The sequence below is a fragment of the Leuciscus leuciscus genome (assembly GCF_965113295.1).
Source record: "Leuciscus leuciscus genome assembly, chromosome: 24".
In the NCBI taxonomy this organism is placed as follows: domain Eukaryota; kingdom Metazoa; phylum Chordata; class Actinopteri; order Cypriniformes; family Leuciscidae; genus Leuciscus; species Leuciscus leuciscus.
The window spans coordinates 27,572,262-27,596,276 of record NC_138723.1 but is presented as its reverse complement, the minus strand read 5'-3'; the positions used below and the strand labels follow the sequence as shown (position 1 = coordinate 27,596,276).

At 36.5% G+C, this 24,015-nt stretch overlaps 1 protein-coding gene across 4 annotated transcripts; it reads right to left on the bottom strand.

Moving 5' to 3' along the window:
• Nucleotides 1–205: 205 nt before the first annotated feature.
• LOC309489299 (metal transporter CNNM4) lies at nt 206–23,519 on the bottom strand. Of its 4 annotated transcripts, none has more exons than XM_082157969.1 (8): nt 22,108–23,519; nt 19,936–20,079; nt 18,844–18,978; nt 18,574–18,743; nt 12,435–12,531; nt 10,292–10,381; nt 6,604–6,821; nt 206–4,053 (listed from the first exon to the last, which is right to left on the bottom strand). In XM_082157969.1, exons 1-8 carry the CDS (start codon nt 23,483–23,485, stop codon nt 3,631–3,633), a joined length of 2,655 nt encoding a protein of 884 aa, XP_082014095.1. In that variant the 5' UTR covers nt 23,486–23,519; the 3' UTR covers nt 206–3,630. The 4 variants fall into 4 exon arrangements, with proteins under 4 accessions (XP_082014095.1, XP_082014096.1, XP_082014097.1 ...); XM_082157970.1 differs by having other exon boundaries at nt 6,604–6,779; XM_082157971.1 differs by lacking the exon at nt 10,292–10,381.
• Between the last annotated feature and the right edge of the window lie 496 nt (nt 23,520–24,015).

The window sequence follows — 24,015 nt, the reverse complement described above, 5'->3', positions numbered from 1 at the left end:
CTCAAGGCTCTTTGAAAAAATAAATAAACGCCTTTATCTGGTTGTGCAGTCGAAAACAGAGAGGGTTTATTTAAACATTTACAGGTTTTAAACGATTCTAGCATACAGTAGCAAAGAAAGAGTTTATAAGTTAAAAACTGACCGCAATGTTTTACAGCTTGCAAAATGTTTTTGCCACTGGAATAAATGCACTGCACAGACAGACTGAGCAAAAGAGGTGTTTATTAGAGAAATATCTCTTAGATATACATCATCAGAATTCAAACAGAAATACAAAATACTATATACACATTGCTTTAAATACGATTGTGTTCTTGGGAGGTACAGTACATTTGCGTTTTGCATTTCCCTTTAAAGAGGAGCAACTTGAGGATAGGAAAAAGCGTCGGGAAAATCATTATCAGTTTGTTTAAAAAAAAAAAATATGAAAAAAAAAACTCACACCTCATTCTTTTTCATTATTTCACTTGTGTAATAGAAGACAAGAGTGTTCTCACACTTTAGTGAACCCAAAACAAAGTGTGCTTAGTATGCAATACAACACCCTGAACTGTTTGAAAGGTCAATATAGGTCATGACCCCGAAAAGTAAATAAATGCAGAGTTGAAAATGCAACCATGCATCCTGAAAACTCACATTTGTAATCTTTAACCTTCACCGTGGTCTAATGATCAAACAAGGGGAACCTGCACAGCATCTCTGCCGTACAGTTCCTCAGCAGAAACTACGGAGAACATTAAAAGCAGATTACGGAGCTGTGATGGAAATCACAGCAGCACGCTCAAAGGAATTTCATTAGTTTCAAGCAGCAACAGCATCCCCACCCCCACAAAACAGAGTCCCTGTGCAATAAGAGAGGAACATGAGAATTAAACAGACAAATCAAAGTGCAAAAGGCTTTGGCCAATGTGTTCACTCACAAATTTAATTCCATGTGTTGCAACTTTGGTTATGATACAACATCTTACGGCGCAGTACAAAGCTCGCAATGCCCATGTTTTGGTTTCAGTTGAAGTATATACTAGTCAAATATCATATACAAGAATGTCAGTTGAGGTAAAATTTGTGGTCAAATCGATTAATCGCGATTAATCACTTCTAACATAAAAGTTTTTGTTTATATATATATATATATATGTGTGTGTGTACAGTATCGGTCAAGTTTGGAAACATATATAAACAAAAACTTTTATATTGGATGAGATTAATCGCGATTAATCGATTTGACAGCACTTGGTAAAATGCAACTTATTTCTTCTCTCAAGTGTGTAATTGTACATTAAACATTGTAAAAAAGAAACAAAGAACTATTTATTGCTTTAGATTTAAATCTCTTGTAAAGGCAACAAAACATTTATAAATAATATTATTATTATAATATGAATAATCATCATACACAAGTTAATTTCATACTCTTCAATGAGTAAAACAATTATAACAACAATCCAATGCTATTCTTCAGAGTAATTCGTTCTAATACTTTTTACTCAGTAACTCACTGGGATATTCATACTATTTATGAAATAAAAGAACACTTTAACGCTGAAACCTTTATGCATGCACTGCATAGCGTACTTACAGCATGCCATGAATACACCAGGATAAGGTTTTTAAATAGCTTCTAATGTCAGCTCAGCATGAGAGGAACACAATGGAAAAATCACTGTGTGATCTCTGAAACGTGATCTCAGGACAGAACTGGCTTTATGGTCACTGCAAGAAGATCTAGAAAATCTTAATATAGTGCAAGGAAAGAGGCTTTAGTTTGTTAACTGCTCACTTTGAACTCTAGAGGCTTATAACAAACCAAACCGTACTGGTGACTTCAGGAAGAGATACTGAAGATCCAATAGTGTACAAACAAGTATGAGAATGAATGTATGGTTTCACTTCAGTTCACAGTGAATTCTGTTTAAGCATCTCTGTATCCGAGGACAGGAATGTTGGTGGAAACAGCATTTGAGTTGTTTAATGGACAGTAGCCTTTGAGATAAGAACGATACACCAAGAACGATAACTATATTAGTTACCAGCAGACGATATCGTTCTGTTTATTCTCAGCGCGCGCTGTCGTTTTGTCGTCTGTCACTTTAAATGCTCGAGCGCTTTAAAGCAGAATGGATTCTGATTGGCTGTCAATGTTTTTATCGTTCGTCAGCGGGAAAATGTGATTCCAGCGATGTAGTTTTTTCTGTGCCGTTATAGTTGTGGTGTGGACTCTGATATTCTTTTATATTTAGAATGATTTTTAGAACTATCATTTTCGTTATACATTATCGTTATAGTTATTGTTCTTGGTGGGCCTTAAATCTCACAAAATTTCATATCATATTTCACCCCAAAATGAAAATTAATAAAGACCATGAAGATTTTTTGCATTCTGATATTTCTTAGTATTTTCATTACTGTGAAGTGAAGAAAAATTTATATTTCTACATTATGAGTGCATTAGCTGTACTGACTTAATTAAAAAAACTATTAAAATGAACAATTGTAGTACAGAAATACGACTCTAACGAGTATCATTGAGAATGAGAATTACAAAACCTCCAGAAAAAGTACAGTAATGAGAATTTGTCAAGAAAATCAGCGTAATTGTCATGAAAATAACGCATAACATCATGCAAAAAATCTTAATGGTACATATAGGCTTTATTTCTTCGAATAAATGTTGTTGTGAAATATAACTCTTGTGAGATTCATCCAGGGGACGAATTACAATAGGTAAAAAAAATAAAAATAAGATTATACAAAATACTGATGAAATATACATACATAATTTAGACAAAAAAAAAAAATACATTAATCTTTAAATAAACTATTTTATCATAATTAGAATTTCATAATCACAGGTCTGGGTTTTTCAGTGGTAAAAGCTCAATGTTTTTTTTTGCTATAAATGTCACCAACGTGGGGTTCTCCAAACCACATCCGTGTCAGCAAATTTCATATCTTCAAACTATATTTACAAAGTTTTCCTTCACATTTGTCACGTAGAGCTACAATTTCATCACGGCTACATCACGTAGCCGCTCGTAACGCTGGCAAATAACCAAATAAACTAGACCAGTCTCTCTGAAAGGTTAGTTGTACACAAACAAGTCCAATAATAGCTTATGAGACTCAAAGTGCTCTTATGCTCATAATCTCAGAAAACTACAGCACACAAACGTATGCTGCTGGGTCAGAGACATCATAAGAAGTGCATATCGTACAATAACTTTGTTTTATACTGATGAAATATTGTATAATGCCTATAAACGGGCATATTTGTAAGCATTAACATAATTTACAGAAAACATTAAGATAGTGTCTACGTGATTACATGTCTACATGATTAGCATGCAACACAGGTCATAATAAGTCACCATAACTTGTCATAAAGACTTCAACGTCGGACCGAACCCGCAGCCCCTAAAATCACAGTGAGATCACGTCCAACATTGAAGACGATGCACCTTTTTTTTGGAGTTCTATAACACACCTTTGGCCTCTCGAAATGAGAGATCAGGCCATAGATGTAGTGTAGTTTCTAGCAGGTTTTGAGAAAGACATCGTCAAGTGTAAATGTGCTTGTGCGATCGCATTCGTTCAACTCTGGAGCTCCGCAAGGGCCCCAGATTAGTGTCGTCAAATGGTGCTCTCGGTGTGCGCGTGCGTGAACATGTGCACGTGATGCGCGTGAGGGTTGGGGAAAGGCGTCGGGCTGCTGTTGCCGTGGGGATGGGGGGCGGGGCTGCTGTTGCCGTGGGGATGGGGGGCGGGGCTGGAGTTGACGTTGGTGTTCAGGTGCGACTGGTTTTGAGGGTGGCCGTGGCTCGGCTGGCGTTTGGACAGGCTGTTCTTGTCGTTGAGCAGCGAGGTGGTCTCATCCGGCCCGTTCTCTCTGGGAGCCGCGGGCGCTGTGGTGTGGTTCACGCTGACGGCAGGGGTAGGGGTAGGAGGAGGCGGGAGAGGGCCGGTATCCAGACGCGAATGGCTGCTTTCAGGAGACTGAGGAGTGCTGTCCAGCTTTGAAGCCAGGAGGCCGTTTTGGTACTGAGAACGAGTGATCTGAAAAAGACAATAAAAAATGGATCAAAAAAAGTTGCATGACATTGATCATAACTGACAATAAAGACATTTATAATGTTACAAAAGATTCTGTTTCAAATCATTTTAATAAACTTTCATCTAAGGTCCTGAAAAAAATCTATCATGGCTTCCACAAAAATATTAAGCAGCACAACTGTATTCAACATTCATAATAATAATTGCACAATCATTCCACTGACTCGCATGGTCACGGATACAAGCATGTGCGAGATTTGACTAGTTTTCTGTGACTGACGCAATGTGATGAAGTAGATCGTTTCATTATAATCAGTGAGGTCACCCACACTGCAAATCAAGCTTCAAAAGTTCACTGATAATAAAAGTTGAGATATATAGTGAGCATTCAACATACACTTTACTATCCCATGAGGCCACGGGAGATGATTTGTGATTGGAAGTGAAGCGAAGCAACTGACGCCGTAGGTCACATGATAATGACAACATGGCTGATGTAGTACGGTCGAATTTCATACATACTACACACATGCATACTATCTAGAACATACTTTTTTAGCGGTCGCTATTTCAAATGTTGAAAGCAATTTTGGACGCACCGATAGTATTTTTGTGTTGTGTTGCTGGTCAGTAAGAATAGAAATATGACTTAAACTCATTAGACATGCTGATGAGAGACAACTCAGACAACTTCAATGATATTGGAAAATGACCTTAGTATTTGACCTTAGTATTTGGACTATGTAATAGCCATAAAGGGACATGATGAAGAGAAAAAAATATGAGATGGGAGGAAACATTTTTTCAAGCGGTTTTGCAAGCGAACGGAAAAGCATCGAAATACATTTTCTTCATCATCACATCCCTTTGAGACTCTGCAATACACTGAATATCTGCTGAAAAAAGTCTAAGACTGGACAGGCTGGGCAAAATATTTGAATATAAATAAATAAAATAAAAATGGAATATTAATGATATGAAAATAATTATATGCGTGTACTACCGTTCAAAAGTTTGGGGTCAGTAAGATTTTTTTAATGTTTTTAAAAGAAGTCTCTTCTGCTCACCAAGGCTGCATTTATTTGATAAAAAAAAACAAAACAAAAAACAGTAATATTGTGAAATATGACGACAATTTAAAATGACTCTTTTCTATTTTAATATATTTTAAACTGTAATTTATTCCTGTGATCAAAGCTGAATTTTCAGCATCATTACTCCAGTCTTCAGTGTCACATGATCCTTCTGAAATCATTATAATATGCTGATTTGCTGCTGAAGAAACATTCATTATTATTTTCAATGTTGAAAACAGTTGTGTACAATTTTTTTCAAAATTCTTTGATGAATAGAAAGTTCAAAAGAACAGCATTTAATTTAAATAGAATATTTTCTAACATTATAAATGTCTTTACTGTAACTTTTGATCAGGTTAACTCATCCTTGATGAATAAAAGTATTGATTTATTTAATTTCTTTCCCCCCAAAATTAAAATAAAATTCTTACTGACCCCAAACTTTTGAAGGGTAGTGTTTAATGTTACAAAAGCTTTAGATTTCAGATAAATGCTGTTCTTTTCAACTTTCTATTCATCATAGCATCATGAAATAAAAATGTAAATAACGGTTTTCAACATTGATAATAATCAGAAATGTTTCTTGAGCATCAAATCATCATATTAGAATGATTTCTGAAGGATCATGTGACACTGAAGACTGGAGTAATGATGCTGAAAATTCAGCTTTGATCACAGGAATAAATTACAGTTTAAAATATATTAAAATAGAAAAAAAAAATTTTAATCAAATAAATGCAGCCTTGGTGAGCAGAAGATACTTCTTTTAAAAACATTAAAAAAATCTTACTGACCTCAAACTTTTGAACGGTAGTGTATACACACATGTATATATATATATATATATATATATATATATATATATATATATATATATATATATATATAAAAAAAGTGTGTGTGTGTATGTATATATATATATATATATATATATATATATATCAAAGCATATCATCATATTAGAGTGATTTCTGAAGTGATTGAGTTTTTTATGTGACACGGAAGACTGGAGTAATGATGCTGAAAATTCAGCTTTGATCACAGGAATAAATTACATTTTAAAACAGGAAACAGCCATTGTAAATTTAAATCGTATTTGTATATTAATAATATTATTATAGTTTTTACTGTATTTTTCAAAAATGAATGCAGCATAAGAGACTTCTTTTGAAAAACATTTAAAAATATTACCGATCCCAAACCTTTAATCGGTAGTGTCTGATGTACACACTCAATGCTAAAATGTTCAACAAATACGTTTTTTTTCTTTAAGTGCTCATGCTAAAATCTAGAGAGCAGGGTTACTGATACAACGCAGATAAGCAGATATAATACATTTGCCATTAGACACACAATAACAGCTCAAATTAAAAAATATAATGTGTATGACTTCTGAAGTCATACACAGGAGCATGACTTCAAATTTCAGGAGCAGACCGGCTCACAAGCCACAAGAACATTTATGGACATGACATACCTTCACAAACTGTACGTCAGTGATGGCCCGCACATTAAAATCAGGGACGTACTGCGCCACGGGGCTGTGATTGAGCTGACTGCTACTGCCACCGATGGACAGAGAATCCACTCTCTCCGCGCAGCTCAGAGACGCAGAGCGGTTCAAACCGCTTACGTGAGACGGCGAGCGAAACTCTGGAATGCACATGAAATCCATCAGTTCATGTCGTGGCACGTCTGCTTACACACACATACACACACACAGACACAGATGAAACAGTTTCAGTGAAAATACACACTATGTGGCACAACAACAGTCATCGATGAGAGGGAAAGCACAACAACTGACAAGGAGCAACAAGGAAACTCATATGACATTTGAAATGAATGGAAAGACTATTGCAAATGATTGGATGGTCGTTTCAGGCTTTGAAAGCGTGCACTTGTGTATGAGCAGCATTAGTTCAGTTATATTGGAGAACAATAGATTATACGATACTATACGGAAGTATTATATTAGTATGTGATTATAAAGAGAAGAGGATGTATATAACCTGGATGACCTATACTGTCCAAACAAAACCATGTGTGATGAGCACTAGATGTTCTAACTGTAATAATATTAACACACTAGCGCCATCTAGAGGTGTTATGCCGTCACTGCAGTGTTTGGTTTGACAGGTTTTACTGCGACAAATAACAGACATAACATGAATGCTGAATGATGCGGATAAAAGCACACAAACATTTCACTTCATCCCATTGACTCAGAAGCGCATGGGTACTTATAAAAGCATGGGAGATCTTTCTCTGTGTTAACAGGGTTAATAACTATGGCAAGCCATTTTGACTTTTATTCATTCGCAGGATATGAATTCTTGATATCAACAATTCTATTTTCGCTAATTCTTGATATCAGGAATAAGATTTCAACTAGTAAAAACTTTAATTCTTGATATCTGTAAATGTATTTTCACTAGTTAAATGTCAGCATTGGCTGCCATTCAATTTCAGTTGCTGATATCAATAATTGATTTCTTAATAGTTGAAATTCCAATTTCTCATATCAGAAATACAACTCTTATTAGTAAAAATAATTTTTGATAGCAATAACTAGGTGGTTACTAGTGCAAATGTCTTTTCTTGAAATCAACAACTGAATTGCTACTAGTAAATGTTATTTTTTATATCAATCATTTGATCGTCACTAGCGATAATGTTAATTTTTGATATCATGAACGTGATTGTTACTAGTAAGAACGCCATTTTAGATATCTGAAATTACTCTGCTAATTATTGATATCATAAACACATCAAATACCAGAAATAACATATATAGCATGTTGAAACACATTTACAAATATCAAGAAGTAACATTTCAACTAGTGACAATTAAGTTATTGATATTTTTAGTAACCACGTAATTATTGATATTTGTTGATATTCTGAAATTACAATTTCAAAAAAAAAGAAAAGAAAATACAATTACAGATGTCAAGAATTATACTAGAGTTTACTAGTTGAAAATGTATTCTTGATACCAAGAATTCGTATTTCTGCAAGTGATTATGTCATTGTTGATATCAAGAATAAAATGTTTTACTAGTGGAAATGTAATTCCTGATATAAAAAAATGACCAGTTACTATTAGAAATCGAATTCCTGATATCTAGAATTTGCATTTTAACTAGTGAAAATGTAACTGTTGATATCAATTCATATAGGCCATTGAATTGAATAAATGTCAAACTGCTTGCCGTAGTTAACATTCGTTGAAGCGCTATAATGTTTACTCTGTGAGCGACGCGACGTGATAAACTACAACTCTTCTGTTATAATCAATGAAATCACACACACTGCAAAACATGCAAAGTTTGTCGATAATAACAGAATTGTTCTAGTATCTCCGTCTCGTGTCGCTCACGTGCTCTCGGTGTAGTTGTTAGGTCAGTAACTGTAACCAAAGAGAACGAGATTATAATTCATGACGGAACCAATCATCACAGCGATATCAGAGAATTGATGATATCGGAAAATTGCCTTAGTATTTGACTATACATCGCACTCCAGCCAGAAGCGTCTGAGAACGTACAGGTTTGGTCAAAGTATCTTAATATTTTTATTCAGAAAATAACTAACACGCTAGTGGATGGGCAAACACCACTTTACGTAATTAATATTCATAACCCAAACCACGCCTTAACGGTCTGTTCCTGAGGAGGACAGACGTAAACAATGGAAGAAAAACAAGTTAGCCCATCACCAAATTATCTTAGTGTTTAATACTATATGAATTCGTTTTTTTATTATGTTTTCATTTTCATTTCACGTTTTTTAAATGTCTATTTAGTTTTAGAACTTTTACTGAAATGTTTAATTTATTTCAATTAACATTTTTTTTTGTTTAAATTTTAGTTGATGGTAGCAAGACTGCACTGCACTTACGTACACTTAGTATGATTGATCCTGTACATTACATATTGTAGTATAATTTACTGTATAAAGTATATTTTATCCAAACAACGACGTTTCCGGTTCATCATGACGTCATGAACCAATCTTCAATGATCATGTCAGAAGCAGAGCACATGTGCTGGTATATTCTGATACTAAGGCAGGACTGTACTTTCAGGGTGGTGTTCAAATGCATGAGGTCAGGTGTGATGGACAGGAAGTGATGTGGGCAGCGGGGTGAGTGTGTTAGTGGTTAGAAAAGAAGAGCTCTCCAAAGATTGAACTCATGAGGTCAATGCCAGAACCAACTATCCAGCAAGCTTCCATTTTACTAACAGTCATTTACATCTACGTACAGTATATATGTCTTATGCCATGTTGCGCATATAAGTTCATGCTTACAGTATTTATGTTGCTAAGCTAATACATCAAAACTAGGGCTGTGTCTGAAATCGCATTCTCTCTTAAGTAGTAACTCTATAGTATGAATATGTATTACATAAATAAATTCAGCATGTTTTCACACTTTTATAATGATCGTCACATCCTGTTTGTAACTTGAAAGGACTAATAAGTAAAAGTGGTTCATATACTGTCAGTTCTTTTGAATGCTAATGATAATTTTGTGTGAGGATTTTTTTATTATTATTTGAATTCAAAATTATTTATTCAAATTCTCTGCTGTAGCTCACGAATCTCAATTATGCTTGCATACATTCAAACCTGCCACCTCAAGACTTGTTGCGCAAAGTGTGAAGTCAATGGCGTCAAACGTTTTGTTCTTGCGTGTTTTGTGGATAATTGCGTACATTTTTAATGTCTTGAATGAATGCAAGCACAAACTTGATTTGAAAATATAGTGAATATAAATAGTGAATGTTTCATAAAAACCCAAAAAATAAATAAATAAATATTGAAACTATCTTCTATCAATGCAGTACTGAAATTGCTGAATAGGCTTTTGGAACAGAGCTTTTAAATAAAATAAAATAAAATAAAATAAAATAAAATAAAATAAAATAAAATAAAATAAAATAAAATAAAATAAAATAAAATAAAATAAAATAAAATAAAATAAAATAAAAACAAAACAAAACAAAACAAAACAAAACAAAATAAAAATTAGCTGGACACCGGTTCGTGGCATGATAAAAGGTAATTTTTTTCATTTTAAACTAGTTCTTGTCCCGCACCACCCCCATGTTAGTTCCCCTTCATAGCTGAGTTAGCCCCCCACATGCAGGGGATTTTACCTGGGAAACGCGAGAACACAGAAAACCTCTTAAGCGAAAGGCGGCGCGGACGAGGCGACACCACGGCAGGAGAGAGAGGGGGGGTGACAGCTGAGAGGGGGGGCCAGAGCAGAGGAGAGACAGAGAAGCTCTTTAAACACAGCACACATTAACATCCTGTGGAAAGCTGCTGAAGGTGAAGATCCCTCATTATGATGCACTATGGGAACATTATATTTTCCTTGAAGGGGTAATTTTAAGCTACTAGTCTTGCTTTTCAAAGTAAAAAATTTTCTGGTGACATTAAAGGCATGTTTCACCTAAAACTCGTCACTATCGTTCCAAACCTGCATTACTTCAGTGGAACTCAAATGTAGATATTTAGCAGAATGTCCAAGCTGTACAAGGAAAGGACTCCATGATTATAATATGTAATTTATTCCTGTGATCAAAGATGAATTTTCAGCATCATTACTCCAGTCTTCAGTGTCACATGATCCTTCAGAAATCATTCTAATATGCAATGTAAAAAAAATTGGAAATTAATACTTTTATGCAGCAAGGACATTAAATGACTGGAAAGACCTTTATAAAGTTACAAAAGATTTCAATTTAAAATAAATGCTGTTCTTTTGAACTTTTCATTATTCTTTGATGAATGTAAAAAATGTTTTTACAATTTCCACAAAACAATACTAAGCAGTAAAAAACGTTTTTCAACACTGATAATAATAATAACCATTATTAATAATAACAGAGTACATATAACAATTGATAATAGCAAATCAGCATATTAGAATGATTTCTGAAGGAGAATGTGACACTGAGTAATAATGATAAATTCATCTTTTCATCACAGGAATAAATATCTTCAAATATATTCATATAGAAAATAGTTATTTCAAATTGCAATAATATATTTTACAATATAATTTTTTTTATATATATTTTTGATTAAATAAATGCAGCCTCAGTCAATGTATGGGACTACATTCACAATATTTAATATATTTCACAATATTTACAATATTTTTGTTTGAGTAACAGTCCGAAAATTAAGTCGTTATTTAATTATTATAAATTTAATTAAATTAGCCAACATCAAATTATTGCATGCAATGTTTTGGAAGCTTATTTTAAGTCTGTTCATCGAAAAAAATAAATTAAAAAAAATTATGTAATTGTCTTCAGAATTACCATCCAGTAGCGTTGTGCTGAGAAAATCAGCTTGGACATTCTGCTAAATATCTCCTTTTGGGTTTCAAGGCTTAAATAAAATACAGGCTTTGGAAGGACCACAAGTAAAATGCCAATGGATCAGTCACATGACCTTTGGTCTCTTATACAGTGTTTCTCAAAGCACATGCAGGCACACATTCAGACACATGCTAAGCACATAAATGTGGCGTTTGGCACATGGATGGACTGCGGCACAGCTGGAGGTGAAGGAACAGAATCAGACAGCATCATTACACACAGTGACACTCGGCCAGCAGATGTCCCTGCGGTCATGTGTCCGTACAGTGCCCTACCGGCAGCGTCAGTGTTATTACGTAACGCCAGACTAAACTTACAATGACAGATCATAACAAAGTGCTTTTGTCTGTGCTTGGAGACAACACACAATGCTGGCCATTGATGGCTGGGAAGCAAACATCAACAGACACATCATCTTTACCATAAATCAACCTGATTTACACATAATTTCAGTCTGTTTCTTGCAATTATTATAGCATTGCTGTATTATATGGTGCTTTTTGCATCCTTTATGAAAAATTCAGTCCAGATTTATTGATATTCCATCCAAAAGATCATGGAACATCTTTAACTCGTCTCATTTCTTGTTCTGTAATTCATTCGGGTTTGGGACAGCATAAGGGTGAGTAAATGATGACCGTTTTCATCTTTAAAAAGAGATTGTTCAGTAATACAATAATAATTCTGTCACCATTTAATCACACTAGTCTAGAACATAAAGTAAGATAAGATAACTGAGTGTTTTTGTCAATAGGCTCCAACATTTTTCAAAATATCTTATTTTTTGTTGCGCAGAAGAAGAAAAAAAGGAACATCATGAGGGCGAGTAAATTATGACGAATATATCACACTCTTCGATTAGAGAAAATAAGAGTTAAAAAAAAGCAAGTAATAAATAAATACTCACCCAGGCACGGTGTGTTCAGGGCCATGACTCCGTAGTAAGAGAAAGGACCGGCCTCAAACTTCATATTCTCGTTTCCAGCCTCAACTTCCACTCGACCCTGAAGGACAGAGGTGGGTTTAATAGTTAAAGTGACCCATTATGCTTTTTCGAATATTACCTTTTATGCAACGTGTAATAAAGCTGTTTGTGAATGTAAAAGGTCTGCAAAGTTTTAAAGGTCTAAGTGCACGACAAATAAAGTTATATTCTCCTAAAAGAAAGAACCGATTCTGAACTGCCGAAACGAGTCGTCAGAAATTCCAGTCTCACTTTCTGTTACAAACCTACACAACAATGTAATAAATTTGCATAATGCCAGCCTATGCTTTTCATTGGCTGCCCACGAACAACGTCGTCTTTGCCCCGCCCTCAAACACTGTAGTTGTAGCTGAGACCGGAAGAGTTTGGTTCGTATTGTCATCATGTAGAAAAGACGCTGATTTCTGCGATGTGAAAGCAAATCCACTTTGCTAGACTTCCAAAGGATGACAACTCATGCTGGAATTTAATTCAGCTATAGTAATGGTCTTTTCACGCGCTGTAGGTGGTAAACCAATCACAACAGACTGAGCCGACCAATCAGAGCAGAGTAGACCAATCACAACAGACTGGGCCGACCAATCAGAGCAGAGTAGACCAATCACAACAGACTGGGCCGACCAATCAGAGCAGAGTAGACCAATCACAACAGACTGGGCCGACCAATCAGAGCGGAGTAAACCAAACAACAGACTAGGCCATCTGACCAATCAGAGCTGAGTAAACCAAACAACAGACTGGGCCATCTGACCAATAAGAGCAGAGTAAGCAAATCACAACAGACTGGGCCGTCTGACCAATCAGAGCAGAGTAAACCAATCACAACAGACTAGGCCGTCTGACCAATCAGAGCAGAGCAGGCTCTTGGAAAGGAGGGGTTTAGAGAAACCGAATCCTTTTTCAAACCATTTTCAGACTCTTTGAGAAATCAGGTGACGTGCATTGGATATCATGAGAAAAATGAAGTGTCTTTTGACCAGTTCAGTTCAATAATTGTGCAAAGTGTATTATGAAATTAGTTCAATTAAACTATAAAGCAGCTCTGGAAAAAAAAACAGTGATGTCATCATCCAGCTCAATTCAGTTCTCATCCAATAGTGTCAGTGCAGTCAAATCAATCAGTGCCGACAATCATAAAGATACAACCACACAAACACAAACTGCTTGATATCAAAACTAATACCAAATAAATACATTGGCAATAAAAAGCATTGTGTGATTCCTTCAAGATACTGAACCCTAGAATCCTCAGGAACCCCCACCGCTGTTCTCAAATCATTAAACAGGGTTTTTAAAAACACTTTTATGTCAAACGCGACTTATTTTGAAATCTTAACCGGCTTCCTTGAAGAACAACCAGTTGCGTCTCCATTATTAAAGACAGAATGACACACAACCCAACCAAAACTCCCCCAAGGACGGTGAGGATGGTACATTTAATACTTTGAAACCAGGACACATGTCATGTGCTAAACCACATTCGAGAGGACACACAAATTTTCCAAACTCTCAGGCGTCATATTTGCCCCATTTTCTGCCCCAATGGAGAGTCAACCATTCCTCTCATTCTCAGAAAAACGTTACCAGATCTGTGGCGCTCGGATTGCATGAACACGGATCCGGTCACTCTATCTGAGTCTCCTCTGCTCTGGTGTCTATATTCAGGAGGACACTAAATACAAACAGAGCTGGACTCTTATTTGCTGTTATACCAGCAAATAAGATCCAAATCAACTTTCATAAAATAAAACAAAACTACTAAACAAATATTTACATTTACACTCTACAATGATACACTACCATTCAAAAGTTTTTTTTTTTTTTTTTTTGGAAAGTTGAAATTAATTATTTTATTCAGCAAAAACACATTATATTGATCGAAAGTAACAGACATTTAAAATGAAAACATAAAAAAAAAATGCTGTTCTTTTGAATATTCTATTCATCAAAGAAAAATGTATCATGGTTTCCACAAAAATATTAATAAGATAATATAATATAAGTTAATATAATAAGAAATGTTTCTTGAGCATCAAATCATCATATTAGAATGATTTCTGAATGATCATGTGACACTGAAGACTGGAGTAATGCATCACAGGAATAAATTACATTTTAAAATATATTCAAATAGAAAACCGTTATTTTAAATTGTAATAATATTTCACAATATTATGTTTTACTGTATTTTTAGTCAAATAAATGCAGTCTTGGTTGAGAATAAGAGACTTATCAATCAGTAACAATGTACAGGTTCAGTTAATTAACATTAGGTGTTATAAAGCAACAAAGAACAACACTTTTACATCATTTTATAATCTAGGTTATCTAGAATGTGCAAAGTTAAAATCATTAGTATGAACATTCATTATCAATGAGCAATGGTATATTTAATAATTAACCTACATTAATGTGTAAATGCTAAACAAGTTTGTTGTTTATGTTAACATTAATGTTAATGCCTTGTTGTAAAGTACTACCAACAAATCATCACTCATCGATTACTAAAACTACTAAAATAATAATAAATTAATATATTTCATACATTAAAATTAAAGTATTCATATATTTTTTATTTTCTAATAATTTAATTTAAATATATTGAAATATTCTATTAAATATTTATTTATCTAATAGACTGAATATATTTAAATAAAAGTGTAAGAACATACATATATATATATATATAAATAAAATAAATGATTTAATACAATTAAATATAAAACAAACAAAACAATAAACCCTTATTGTTATAATGGTTGCACTTTATTTTACAGTACATGCACTTACATCATTCTTACCCAAGAGAGTACTGGGTAATATAAGGTAACTAAATGGGTTAAGGTTAGGTAAGTTCAGGGTTAGTAACTAGTTTTTACCCAGTTATTGTATTCACTATAATAAGTACATGGTATGTAAATTTGGAACTGGACTGTAAAATAAAGTGCTACCAATATAGTTTATATTTGTAATATAATTTATTTGATCATTTTGAAAATTAATTTTAACCATTATATTTTAAATGATTTTAAAACTCAGTTAAACAGGCAGATTCAGTCTGTAAATTAGCAGATGAGAGGAGTTTGGTGAATTTAAGCAGACATGCGGTTTGATGGCCAGTGTGACATAACGCTCCATGACACACGGCGTTCATGCTTCGTATGACATTGTGCCGCGGGGATGATTACCACTGTGATAAACACGGTCACACTGACGTTCTGAAAGAGTTAACCTTGTCCTGGCTGACCCCCCCGTCGAGAACACAACAAATCCAGGATGTGATTTACTGATCCCGAGGGGGGCCCCGTGCGCCTGTCCCGACACGGCTCGCCCTACCATGACCATCTTCAAACTTAAGCCACGCTAAGCAAGCAGTGGCACAGATATTCATTCAGATGACTGGAAAGTGTGCCTAAGGTCGCGCTAATATGTTGATCCCCGTATGAGTTCACATGCAAGTCAATATCTATATATGTAACGTGTGCTTGCTGTCGCATGGACATCCAAGAGTCTTTCCATCAATCTCACTTCTGATTGGACTGTTTTATAAAACAGGGCCATGGACAGCTTTGATTGGTTGTGTATACGATCGTGTGTGTGTGTGTGAGCTGGCAGAAAGAGGGCGGGATTAGAGCTGCTATGCTCAGGATCCCTTTCTTATGTAAGAGGGATCAATTAGTGAAGGACAGGCCTGACCGATGCTGGCCTCTTCTGGCTAAACCAACAGTGAGGTCACAGACGCTCCGAACAGACCAGGACGTCTCAACTGAGGGGCACGAACGAGACACAATGTACACGCCAAGCACAAAAGAGCTTGAAATTGTTAACCAGCATCACTATTACTATCGCTCAAACTTCAAATCTCTACTCCTGAGTAATTCATGAATTACCTCTGTGTGTAATTCATCCTGTGCTGGGAGTGTTACGGGCAAGAATGACACCTCAAAATTGTGCAGAGAGGTGTGCTGTTACTTCGCCAAGTGATCTGGCTTGTGATTTTGGCTCGGCGACAACAAAACTGACAGAAAAAACAGACTTAAATTCTCCTTTGAAAGTTTTCTCCTTTGACAAGTACGATCACGGCGAACATTCAGATCTGTGTTGGCGCTGCCGCGAGGCAGAGTAAACAGTTGGCATGTATAGGTATGAAACAGCTTCACAAACTCTTTTATAATAATTCAAAATATCACAGAAGTACTGAGATACAAGTTTATAGTTTGGATATAAACACTGATGTCTATGGTAGAGATCAAAATAGAGTATATCACCTTTTGCACATAACTTCATGCTTTAAATAACAATTGTATCAATTGCATCGTTACACCAGTAGGTGGCGACAAGTGATTATTATAATTTTTTTGGCTGCATACGACAACACAAAATTCCCTACTATATAGTAGGAAAAAAACAGTATGTGACAATGTCCAAATTCACAGTACTTTATTTTACCATCCCATGAGGCCACAGGCCAGGATTTGTGAATGGAAGAGACTGACGCTGGTAGGTCACGTGACAATGACAGCATGGCTGATGTAGTATTTCCAGATTACATTTATAATACACACACTCATACTACATAGAACATACTTTTTTAGCGGCCGTGAAGTAATTACTTATTCAAAATAAGTACCTACTCAAGAGAGTGATTTCGGACGCAGCCCTAGTCATTGAATCATTAAATTAAGACACTCATTCAAAAACACTGATTCATTTAGTAATAAAACAAGTTAAGTCATTACGAGCGAGTCATTGATCATTCACTCAAACCGTTTTAATTTTTTTTTAATAATTCAAATTAATTAAGTTTTATAGTTTTATTTATTTATTTAGTTTAGCCATCTATTCAGAATTGTGGGAGAACCGTGATCTCAATTTGAAACCAAAAAAATTGTGATTCTTAATTTCTCTCTACAGTAGAGTGCACTCTTTTAACATGGAAAGTAAAAACCACCTAGCAACCACCCAGAGCACCCTAGTAACAGCATAGCAATGCCCTGGAAACCACCTACAGCACCTTAGCAAACATCCACCAAATACACCTTAGCAACTGCATAACAACACCATGGAAACCACCTAAAACACCTTAGCGACTACATAGCAATACCCTGGCAACCATCTAAAAAGCAACACATAGCAATGCAATGGCAAACCACCTAGAGCAGTTTTAGTGGGTTGCTATGTGATTCCTAGGGTTTTCTGGTTTGTTGCCAGTGCATTGCAGTGTGGTTACTAGAGCCTTCTGGGTTGTTGCCAGGGCTAGTTCTCAGCAACTGCATAGCAACACCTTAGCAACCACGTAGCAATGCATTTTAAAAAATCTAGAAGTTAGCCTGCTCTAGGTAGCTAGACTTGTTCTATATGCCTTAGCAACCACCTAAAACACCCTAGCAACCACATAGCAATGCCCTGGTCACAACATCCCAGCATCATGGCAGTAAGTTTTGCACAGGCAAGCATCACTCATATTTTCCTCAGAAAAATCCAGTCTATTTTGGGATACATCTAATCCTGTAAGTACTAAGAATTCTGACAGGCAGAGAGAGATATTTGTGGATGGTTGTAAAGCTGATGTCCCTGGAGCAATGTCATGGGGACTCCACAAGGTCAAATGGTGAGGAATTACATGGGATGCAATCATGGGGTGAATCACATGGTACCAGCCATGGGGAACAGGCAACTTCTCTGACCTTTTCTCCTTCTCTCAGACCATCCAACAAACCAAACCATCTCTCAAAACAAACTCTAATGCAATAAAACGCTAGGTTTTATAATCTTTGTGAGAGTGTTTGTCTTGAGTAGAAATGAATAACGTTGCACGTTTCAAGACAATTCAGTTGGCCTTTAAGCAATAGTAATAATGATATTCGCCTTAGCAAGCCTCACTAACAGGAGACTGATTATTGAAGGAAGTAGCACACTTTCTGTTTTGATTTAAAGGCACTTTTTCAAACTAGCCTAAATATTTAATAAACACACACGCAGTGTAGATATTAGTGGGCATCAAGTCTACAGAGCTTTCTGCCTAATTGTCATTGCAGGCCTACCGATCAGTTTCACTTACCTGAAGGATGAGGATGAAGAAGTCGACAGGTTTTCCACGTTGATATAAATGGTGCAGTAGCGAACGCTTGTCGCTCTCGTTGAACTTGATCTCCTGAATGACATCCGGATGCCTGAGGATTCGCAGTAACACCTTGTCTTTGATCTGGAGTGGACTGAAAATGCTCACCTCTATGGAAACATGGGTAAGCAATAATTACCTGTTATTTGCAAAAAGCAAAAGCTCAAAGAGTGAGAAGATAATCAGTGTCTTATAAACGCAACAGCTCACCAGTAGCAAGGAAACGATGCGCTGCTAGCATTAGTTGCGGGGATATCTTGACTTTAGATTCGCTCTCATGTTTGAAAGCAGAAAAGTCCCTTTTGTTCTTGTTGGGATCCACTTTCTTTTTGTTACGATTGTCAGCTAGCAGACAAAAAAATTTAAATAAATCATTAATCACTCAACCAATCACTCATCTTGTTTCCCAAAAGCATCTTAAGCCTAAGTTGATCATAGAAGACATTGACACCAATAGTCTCAATGATCTACTTAGGCTTACAATGCTTTTAGGAAATGCAGCCCAGATCTATAAATCAATAATTGAACCAATTAATAAATCAATTATTAGACTATTAGATTAGACTGGATTATATTTAACCCTCTGTTGCTCCTCATTTAGTTATCACACTCATACACCTCCCGGTCAAAAGTGGCCGAACTTTCTTTTTCAGTAAAATCTATGTAATATATTTGTATTCAATAATATTTAGTATTTGAGGGACTTGAGGTACCAATAGATATTTATGCAATAATTATGATCCATTTGTTTCCACAATTTGTACAATACAATACAATGAATTAACCCATACATTTTTAGGCCCTGTTTTTTCTCATTTCTAAGTAACCCCTTCATTACCGTGTCCTTTTTTTTCTGTATCGTGACTGATTTGTAGATTTTCGTCATTTTAAATGTTTTTTTATGTCCTCTTAATTTCTATGTTGGTCATTTTTATCCGCTAGGAGTACAAGTGTGACTATTTTTAGGACGATTTTTTTTATCTTGTGTTCACATAGCAAGTGCTATAAGTCACCAAGTGTCCTACCATTCTTATGAAGTCAAATTTTCAGTCAAAAGTGACCGAAAAGGGAGTACAATGTGTAGGACTTATACTTATAACATCTACGAATGAGGGCAGGGGGAAGGTTTTGTTTCTGACACTTATTGTTGAACATATTGTGATTGTTTTTAATGTTTCCCTGTTTACAAAAATCTAAATAAAAATCTAAAAAAATAAAAGTGACCGAAAAGCATCAGAGGGTTTTAAAACTCCATGATATTTCCATGAAAAATGAGAAAACAAATCACTATCTTGAACGTACTGTAGAGATCAGACTCGTCCAGGATCTCAGATTTGATGATCTCCTCAATAACGTCCTCCAGCGTGACCAGCCCCAGAACCTCGTAGAACGGATCTCCTTCGCCCTCATTGTTCACCTTCTGAACGATGGCCAGGTGGGATTTACCTGTGGACAAAAACACCCAAGCCGAAAAATAACTAGAAAAACTAAATGAAATGCACTAAGTATTGTAATTCCAATCAGAATGGCTGTTTAACCCTTAAAACTAAAAAAATTGTGTCATAATTTACTCACCCTACCAAAACAAACAGTTGACGGAAGCCATTGACTTCCATAGAAATGTTTTCCTAATATGGAAGTCAATGGTTACCATCAACTGTCTGGTTACCAACATTATTTAAAATATTTTATTTCTGAGTTCAACAGAATGAAGAAATTCATACAAGTTTGGAACAACTTGAGGGCGAGTAAATGATGAACTATCCCTTTAACATAGATTTAGTTCACACCAGGCCAGGAAACCCACTGAGTGAGTGTAGAATAATTCAAACCATATTCATATATTGAAGCACTGCATGAATTATTCATCATATTTGATCTGAGGGGCCGGATCAATCATAACCATTTAAGCAAATACTGGACCATTTGCGCTTCATGTTCCAAAAGAGAGTCAGATCAGAATTCCTACTAAACTTAGATCTTAAAGAGCTTAAGAGGGGGAGATGACGGAGATGTCTGGGGATTACAAACAGAAAGCGAAAAAGGGAAAAGGGAAGACAGGACCAGAAGACACTTGACAGCATTATAAGTTAAGAGGGAAATATGCAAAACACTGCAAAATCAACATTACTGGACATAAACTGTTAAAACATGAAATATGTGTAATACTGGGTGAATGCTCAAATCTGAATCTAAATACATGGATGCACCAATATAGAAATTCTGGCCAATACTGACAACTAATTATTATTTTTATGTTATATGTTAATGCCTGTTTTTTTCCCCCAAACTAAATTTGAGCTGTAATTAAAATACAAGTATAATCAGGCATCAAAACCAAAAACATATTTTCAATTTCAGCCAATTCAAACTCTTTCAAAAATGCCACCACAAATTAAGCACAAAGCTTAAAACTTAGGATTTTGTTCAAATTACCCTAAAACCGATCTACAGTCCGCAACACTTTATTTTTTAAATAATGGCTAATATCATACATCAGTAAAAAGTTATCCTAAATATATGAAAGAAAATATGCAGATTTTTCTCTGGGGAATTTTAAAGTACATGATCAAGCCTAATATTATAATACGGAAAGCTTTAGACAAGCAGTCTCCAATGCTCCTGAGGGATCGGCATTTAGCAAATCACCCACATTTACTTATTTGCATACTCTCATAAGCTTATTTACATACATTCATAGCCCAGCGGAGCTCATTTTAAACCAACAGTAAAAACACACTTGATTTCTACAAAATTGTCATCAGATGCAGCAAAAGCAATGTCCGAAGCAGACGCTTTGGACAAAACAGTGCCTGTCACATGGGGTTTGTGGCACCTCTGCAGTGCTGCAGTGATTGGTATCAGAAAAATAAAGTGGGAGGGGCTTGAAACTGCCAATCATTCCAAAACACCGCCCACAAAACTATTACTATTATGAGGCAAATTCGTGTTTTACACACATGCACTTTGAAATTTACTTCAACAGCTTGTTTAAAACAATCCCAGCATCATTGCCATGATTAAAGCCAATAAAGTCAAATTAATCATTGCAAATATTAGAAGTGTAGTTCTTTGTTAGTTTAACTAATGTAATTAACTATGTTAGTGCTACCAATACCAATGTAAAGAATAATCTGAATATTAACGGGAATATTACAGCCCTGGAATCTGAAGGTAAATGTGGCAAAACATTAGAGTGAGTCTGCAAACTCTGCTGGACCGGATGATGATGTGTATTTTTAATGAGTGACAGGTGCTTTTGGCAGCATCGGATTCCTCCGCCATTTCCAGAAGGGCTTCATATTGATCGGAGGCTGACACAGGGAGCATATGGTTATTGATTTGGCTCTCAGGGGGACACATCATAATCAATAGGAGGGTGAAAACAACTGTGCATGCCATGGAGATAAACCCTTTCACATTCTGTGCAAACTTTCAAGACTCAGAAGAACACATAAAACACAAATCACTAACCTTTTTTAAACTCCTCCAACATGGCATCCAACTTAGTGTCGTGGAAGACAAAATGCACCGGGCGGTTGTAGAACTTGGTGACCGTTTTAAGCGTAGTGCAATCATCCGGGTCAACAAAGGCCAGGTCCTTGACGTACAGGATGTCCACGATGTTGGAGCGCTCGCTGTCGAACACGGGTATCCGCGTGTAGCCACTTTCCATGATTTCAGACATGGTGCTGAAGTCGAGCACGGCGTCAATGTGAATCATGAAGCAGTTGCCCAGCGGCGTCATCACATCCTCCACCGTCTTGGTTCTGAGTTCCAGAGCACCTTGTATGATGTTCAGCTCTTCTCTGACCAGGTCGTTGTAGGGCTCTGTGACCTTCAGCATCCCCACCAACTTCTCTCGGTTGTAGACGGTGCCTATTTCCTGCCCGAGGATGACATCCAAAAGCTTACTGATGGGGAATGACAACGGGAAGGTCAGTAGCATGAAGAATTTGGTCAGCACGATGGTGTTGGCGCCTACGGCCAAACCGTGGCGGGAGCAGAGCGCTTGTGGCACGATTTCACCAAATATGACGATGCCAACCGTGGATGCCGCCACGGCTCCCAACCCTGACCCGATCAAATCATCTAGTAGGATCGTCAAAGTTGTGTTGACCAGCACATTACCCAACAATAAAGAGCAAAGCAAATAGTTGCCCTTGCTTCGAATGGGTTCGATTTTGCGTGCATACTTCTTCTCCTTATTAGTGCCACAACTTTGCACAATGCGAAGCTCCATTGGATCTAACGCCATGAGCCCCAGGTTGAGTCCACTGAACATGCCGGACAACGCAAGCAAGCTTGACACCAGGATGACTTGGAACCAAAGAGGTAGAAGAGATCCTTTCTCCTCTACGACTACCAATCTACCATCATTATCAGGCAAATGGACCCATTTATCTCCCAAATCCTGTCTGACACATAGGCTGTAGGTCTTCTCTCGTTCACTTTTACGCATTGGCTTTACATACACACTCACCAGACCTGATGTACCCCTGCTGCTCACGTTCATGTAGCTGCCGATGCTCATGTCTTTGGTGAAATCCTCACAAGTCCTGTTCAACGCGTCACTACCCCCTGTATCCACATACTCCGTAAACCTGATGTGGGATGCTGCGCCCGGGGTCAGGTGGACACCATAAAACCGGAGTACGACGCTGCTCTCCTCCGTTACCTGGATGAGCCCGTCCTCCGTCGTGCTGGCCGCTTTATCGCTCCTCTCCAGCCGCATGCCCAGGATCTGACTCCGGGAACTCTGGCTCGAGGTCTCCGTTCGCCCGCCGACAGAGCTCCAGAGGAACACGATGAAAGTTAGAAGACACCCCTGCCCGCTCCGCTCTGTCGCCATGTTTGTTGCGCTCTCTCCGCAAGGCTGGACCTTACGTCACGTCATCGCTCCCACACGCGGACCCCACCCCCTCATTTGCATAGTGCACAATTGCGCAACGCCCACTTTCAATACAGTGGAAAACTTATGTGGAACGTTGAATGAAATGGTAAAAATATATGCGCGCGCTTTCTTAATGAAAACTCACATTTGGACTAATAAACGTCTCGTGGCACCATGAGGTAATGTTTTTTATATAATAAATTGTAGTATTAAGTATAAATACATTTAAGAATCTAACAGGTTTCCAATTAAAAATGATACACTATATAAATAAATAAATAAATGCAAAAGCCTCTAAGTCCGTCTAAAGTTTGTATTTAAATATTAACATTTTTATCAGGCTACTATGTATAGGTTTCTACCCAAGTACCGGCATTTCTGAATGGGCTGAGGCTGATTTAGTGAGTTTGAAGTGAAAGTATTTGATGAGCCAATTGAATATTTATATCTCATTTTTGACAGAGGTGGCTTTTAGAGGCTTGCATCGG